Consider the following 6,567-nt stretch of genomic DNA (forward strand, 5'->3'; position numbering starts at 1 on the left):
CCAGCTTTCAACAGTCCTGATATAGTCTTATATTTTTATTAGTACATTTTAATAATATTCGAACCAAAAATAGAATGTTTTGTTTACAACACATTTTGATATAATGATAATAAATAATAATATTGATGAACACATTAACCTATGGTCTACAATAATATTAATACATTGTTATATTTAAATGTAGCCAATGTAGGTACCACTTGTTAACATAAATATAATATAGTCATAAAACGAATAGTAGATACACTTTATGAACAAAGGGGTCATAATTAGATATTCTAGCATTTCAAAGGTTAGAGAAAAAAAATTAAGTGCCCCCCCCCCCCCCCAAAAAAAAAAAAATTTTCTGACTACGGCACTGTTTAGTATTGTGTATTTGTCTCGTGCATTGGTATGGTAGCTATGGTTACAACAATACAACTGGTAACCATATTGATTTAAAAATTGAGCTGTAATCAATTCTTGGTGTGCTGGGTTGCAACTTGGTTATTACATGATGCTTAAATCGTATTACGTAACGTTCAATCAGAATGCGATTTGATCCACACGACACACGACGTAGCTTTGACCCGGTTTAAGGATTGACAATTTCAGTACAAGGTTTCTCATAAGTAGTTCATACTGGAATTATAAAAACTAAAAAATATATAATCACCGTTTTTGTACCAGTAATTTTAGAGAGCGGAAAAATTCGAGCACATTTGAGCTATAATACCATTATTTAGTGCAATTATTTGAACTAAATTAGATATTTTAACGAAGAATAAAGATTTAAGTTATTATGTTGTGATTTCATTTCACATTCCAATGGACAGTGAACACACTACACCTATGTCTTATTGGCTATTGTACAACACAGCGGTACTCACTTGTCCACCTTTATTGATTTTTATTATTACTAATAATTATTTATTATATATTATTGTTGAAGGTATGTAACTGTTAATCATTATTACAGGCTACACGAATAAACAAATAAAATTCAATTTAATCTATAGTAGATATAATTTTCTTCTGATCAGCGCGATTCTACATTTTACTCTCGTCATATAAGCCCAATTGAAGTCGTATTTGTTTTTTTTTAACCACAGCAAAAGAATGCAGCCAATAACAATATAGCATCAATATGTAGAGGAGCACGTACAGGATGACTGTAAAAAATATACATAACAAATATATAAGCAGGTCAGTAGTGTAAATGAAGATCTATATGGTGGTGGAGAGCTATTATACTTCTAGTAAACTGATAAAAAAAGGTACCCACATTCCAAAATTTTTTTTCTACAATTATCTATATTTTTTTAATTTCTTTAACTGTATAGTATAGATGCATTTTTAAAATATTACCATTTGCTAAATGCTATATTGTACTTAAGTACAGCCTATGGGCTATGGTATTTAATAATATTATTAAGCTAATTTATTTTACTAAAAAAAATATTTATTTATAATATATATATTATAGTTATAACATATACACTTACTGAAAATTCGCATAATAAAATGGAAGAATTTGACATGAGCCCAACTCGAACCATCGTCACTTCAACATAAGATGTTTATTTTAAAATAATCTTATACCAATTAATTGGAATTATAATAACAGTAAACAAATTGACTGCAATATTGAACTAAAAAAAAATTAATAATGATAATAAATATAGTTATGTACTCAGTAGTGCGGAAAAGAACAGAACAAATGTCAAACACGCATCCAATTGCCGTTAGGATCAGTACATAAGGCATTGCACGATTGATATTTCCCTAAAAATATATATATTATATTATTATGTAACAATCTATTGGTAAATAATTAAAAAAAATACTTTTAAACGATATTATATGAAAATATAACTCTTTGCCATAGTAAATAATAAATATCTGTTTCAATAACCAGATTTGACTTCCCACTTTATGCAGTGTGCTCACCAATTTAGGGAACACTGAATTTCTCTGCTGGATTATTTTGGAACAAATTGAATTTTTTTTACAAGCTGGTGGTATATAAATACACATTTATAGATGCATTTCAAAATTGTTATCATTTTGGTCTGCGCATGCGCAGTAAAAACTTATTTTTTTTAATAGCACCACCAATTTTGAACACCATATTCGGATAGACTTATTTTTTTAAAAGTAATTTTGATGAATCAACTATGGTTCTAAATTGAAAATTGAGTGAATAAGAGCCATGTCAATATGAATAAATAATACATTTTTTTATTATTTTTAAAAATGTATAAAATCATTTATAATTAATTCTTTTTGGTTACTTTTTGAATATTTGTACATATTTTTCTTTATAAGTGTTATAAACAAGACTAACATAATATGGGTTCAAAATCACAACAGTTATTTTTTAACTACACAATTAATTAAATAAATTGTTCAAAATTTGCTTCGTGATTGTCGACGCATTAGCTACACGTCAAACCCTCTATTTTCAGTACGACGGAGCTCCTGCTCGTAGTGCTTATATTGTTCAAGATCATTTAAATCGGGTATATAAAGGAAAGTGGTTTGGCACTTATGGCCTCATTATTTGAATGGCCAGCAAGATCTCTAGATATTACTCCACTTGATTTTTTTTTATGGGGATATTTCAAAACAATATTCTACGCAGATTCACCAGTAAATCTAGTTGATTTAAAAAATAAAATCTTGGTTGCGTGTAGTAACCTTACCGAAAATCAAATAATGTCAGCAACCAATAACAGAGGATGTCTGCAACGTTTTCAATTATGCGTCAGTGCGTCACCAATCACGGAGCAAACTTTGAACAATTTATTTTATTAATTGTGTATTTATAAAATAACTGTTGACACTTGTACCTAATCGATTTTTAATAAATAATTTTGTACCCATATTATGTTAGTCTTGTTTATAACACTTTAAAAAAAAATACGTGCAAATATTCAAAAAGTAACAAAAAAGAATTGATTATAAATGATTTTATTCATTTTTTAAAATAATAAAAAAATGTATTATTTATTTAAATTGACATGGCTCTTATTCAGTCAATTTTCAATTTAGAACCATAGTTGATTCATCAAAATACTCGTCAAAATAGGTGTTACTATAAAAAAAAATAAGTTTTTACTGCACATGGCAGACCAAAGTGATAAAAATTTTGAAATGTATCTATAAATGTGTATTAATAAAACCAGCTTGTAAAAAAAAAAATCGATTTATTCCCTAAATTGGTGAACACACTGTATAGGTACATAATTTATTATATTGGAGATCTTACCTTCAACAGAGCTCCGAAGACAATAACGATTGCTATGTAGTTTACTGAATTCGTCAACTTGAAATACGTCAACACCTGGTATAAGATTATCGCGACAGTTCGTTTATCAATATGGTATATATAATATTATGATTTAATCCTTATAAGTTATAGGTACGTATAAAAGAACAGGCCGGACGTGTTTATGCTCAAGTTTTTAGCCAGGCATATTTTGTAGAAAATATTACAATTATTATTTTTTTCCATCAACGAAACTATACTTGTTATATTCAGCTAATTTAGTACATTATAATATATTATATTTGCCTCAGCAAAGTTCAATTTGACGCAGAGGCCTAAAGTCGTTTCTACATGGATAGACGATATACGTTTATTAAAATATATTAAAGTGTTAAAAAAATTAAAAACATAATAATATTATTGTATATGAATGTATATGAAAGAGTCCACTCGATTATGATTCACAGTGAATAATTTTGCATGTATTGACTTACAGACCTAATTTTTTTTAAATTTAGACGCTGCGTGCCTACGTTATATTGTATTTAAACCGGTGACGAAAAAGAAATATTACATAAGTAACTCCTTGGCGGCGTTAATATGGGTATATTATAAATTATAATATACAAAATTGAAACACCAATGGCTAACTGCTCTGGGTATCTTAAATAATAATAAATAAATAATACTAGTAATTAGTAAAGTAGTAAGTATATAGAAATATAGAAATATAGAATTTATAAATGTATAATACTCACAATACATATGGCTAAATTCACAAACACGTATTTTTTGATGTTTGAATTCAAGACTTCGAATTGAATTCGTAACATCTCCGATGTATTATATTATACTAATAAGTAAAAGTAAAAAAAAATTTTATCGGTAATTTAAGTATTATAACTGGTGAATACATAAATATTTACTTTTGATGGTTTATCATTTATATTTCAATTACTATAGTTACGATATTATATAAGAGTCAAATGATTTAAAAATTAAAAGCTCATATCTATATCACTATACTATATAAAATTGTAAGAGGTTTTCTACGACCGCGATAACCGAGAAAAATACTGAACAGATTTGGCTGAAATTTTTACTGTTATACCTGAAAGTCTGCTGGAGGTTTTAGTACAACTTTTGTTAATAAAAAATAAGTATTAAGTTCTTGAAAAATTAAAAAACAAAGCTAATTTTCTTATACATATGTTCCCATTTTGTGACGACACTATTTAACATTTTTCCATTTTTTTTTCACAAGGCTATACCAAATACTCTTACAAGTGATCTATTATTCACAATTTTATTTTTTTCGTCATCTATATAATATATAAAAATGGTGTCAAAAATGTATCTTAATTCATCAATTGAGAACGGCTGGGCCAATTTGGCTCAAATTTTTTTTAAGATGTTCGTAACTGCCAGGAGAAGGTTTTACAAAATAAAATTTTAGGAAAATCCCCCAGAAAGGTAGGAAATCTCAAATCTGTATGTCAAAAATACAACAGTGGCGTAACAGTGCATTATATTATATTGGTTGCTATTGGTTGCTATTGGTTAATGTTTGTTGATTTCATATAATATAAAAATGAATCGCAGAATGTGCTGCTAAGCGCATTCTACTGTACGTGTGTTGTGATTGAACTCCTCCTAAATGGTTTGACTAATTTTTTTGTATGCGTTTGCGTTTATTCATCTGATTTTAGTATGGTTAGGTTAGGTTAGGATTCTCTATTAATTGATTATATCAATCCACCATAGGTAGAATACGACAAACTTGGTATAACTTTGATACTTTAGAGTTAAATCATATACTAACGTACATACAGCACGGGGTTCGCGATCTACCGCAGGTAAATTGCCTACCTGATAATGTATACTGTTGCAAATCAGAATTTTTATCTCAGGCAACAGAAAAGTTAAGATAAATTTTGGACACCATACACCGAATATTAAATAACGAATTGAACAATTTTTGAGTCATATAGAGTTTGGTACATTTAACGGGAAACGAAGTGCACGGGATCAGCTAGTATATAATATATGAACTAATGTTTGTGTTTAGATTGACCTCTGGGAACAAGATAGGCTAATTTTAAAAGTGTTAAATTTGTTTTTTTTTATTAGGTACAGAAATTAACAGGATCCTGATGGGAAGCAGGTATCAGACATCAGTGATGTTATAGAGGAAGCCATTGAGTGGATAATGACTTTGGATACTGACATTTAAATTTAAGCGCAAACATAGGCGCAAATCTAGTACAATTTCTAAGGAGCAAACATTTTTAACATCAATGTGAGAAGAGGCTTCGATCACACACAATTAAAAAATTATATATTATGGGGGAGCTAATTGGATATTTGGGGGGGGGGGCTAAGCCCCCTTTAACACCCCTATGATTTACGACTATGTTTTGCTATATACTATGTATTGTATTGTTATTAATCATAATTATAATTTTAGTACTGTTATTTATAATTTTTATGAATGGTACTGTGGTGGTACTGTCGCCATACGAATATGTATTATATACTATAATAGAACATCAACTAATAAAGACAAATTGAAGGAAAATCTTTGAAACATTTTAACATCTTTACGAATTAATCCAAATGGGTTATTTTGTTCATTATTAAGGTCAAAGGTGTACGTTTACTGGATAATATAATTATTTAATTATTTGGTATTCGGACCTTATGTATTTTAATAAAACTAGAGTATCGAAAGAGTTAAGGTTATGTCATAGCTTACAGCTGTGTACAAAATAATGATTTATATTATATCATTATAAATATTGATATTTAAAATTACGTACTTATCGTAAGATTTCAATTTTGGTTTCCTGATAAAAATATAAAATGTAATCAGACTGCAGTAACAAATGCAATAGTATACCGTTATTTTAAAACTTTCGTTGAACTTTTGAACTCATTCCCTCCGGCGTTAAAATATATTGTCCGTAGATGGATGTCCATAGTTTTAAAAATAATACTAAAATAAATCAAATTTAAGATATTTCATATCTATACGATTGTGTCGATACTTAATAATCATTAAAAAAAAAAATTATGAATTATTGTTCAATTAATGTTAACAATATATTATGTTAGAATTAATTCGTCAAAGAAAAAAAATTATCATTAAAAGGTAATAAATATTGTATTAAAATAACACATGATTAAAAACACTGGATTTCTATATAATATAGTTGAAAAAACCTTGTTTGTACTATAATTTTATCTCAAAATCACTACCAACAACTGAATAACATATAAAATTATGGCACATTAATATTATTATCATACTAATTATG

At 27.8% G+C, this 6,567-nt stretch overlaps 1 protein-coding gene across 1 annotated transcript; it reads right to left on the reverse strand.

Moving 5' to 3' along the window:
• Nucleotides 1-341: 341 nt before the first annotated feature.
• Nucleotides 342-4,134, reverse strand: LOC100575538. The gene is made up of 5 exons (XM_003244392.4): nucleotides 4,009-4,134; nucleotides 3,251-3,325; nucleotides 1,673-1,764; nucleotides 1,485-1,543; nucleotides 342-1,151 (listed from the first exon to the last, which is right to left on the reverse strand). Exons 1-5 carry the CDS (start codon nucleotides 4,081-4,083, stop codon nucleotides 1,030-1,032), a joined length of 423 nt encoding a protein of 140 aa, XP_003244440.1. The 5' UTR covers nucleotides 4,084-4,134; the 3' UTR covers nucleotides 342-1,029.
• Nucleotides 4,135-6,567: the final 2,433 nt, after the last annotated feature.

Source organism: Acyrthosiphon pisum, chromosome A1, assembly GCF_005508785.2.
Source record: "Acyrthosiphon pisum isolate AL4f chromosome A1, pea_aphid_22Mar2018_4r6ur, whole genome shotgun sequence".
Taxonomy (NCBI): domain Eukaryota; kingdom Metazoa; phylum Arthropoda; class Insecta; order Hemiptera; family Aphididae; genus Acyrthosiphon; species Acyrthosiphon pisum.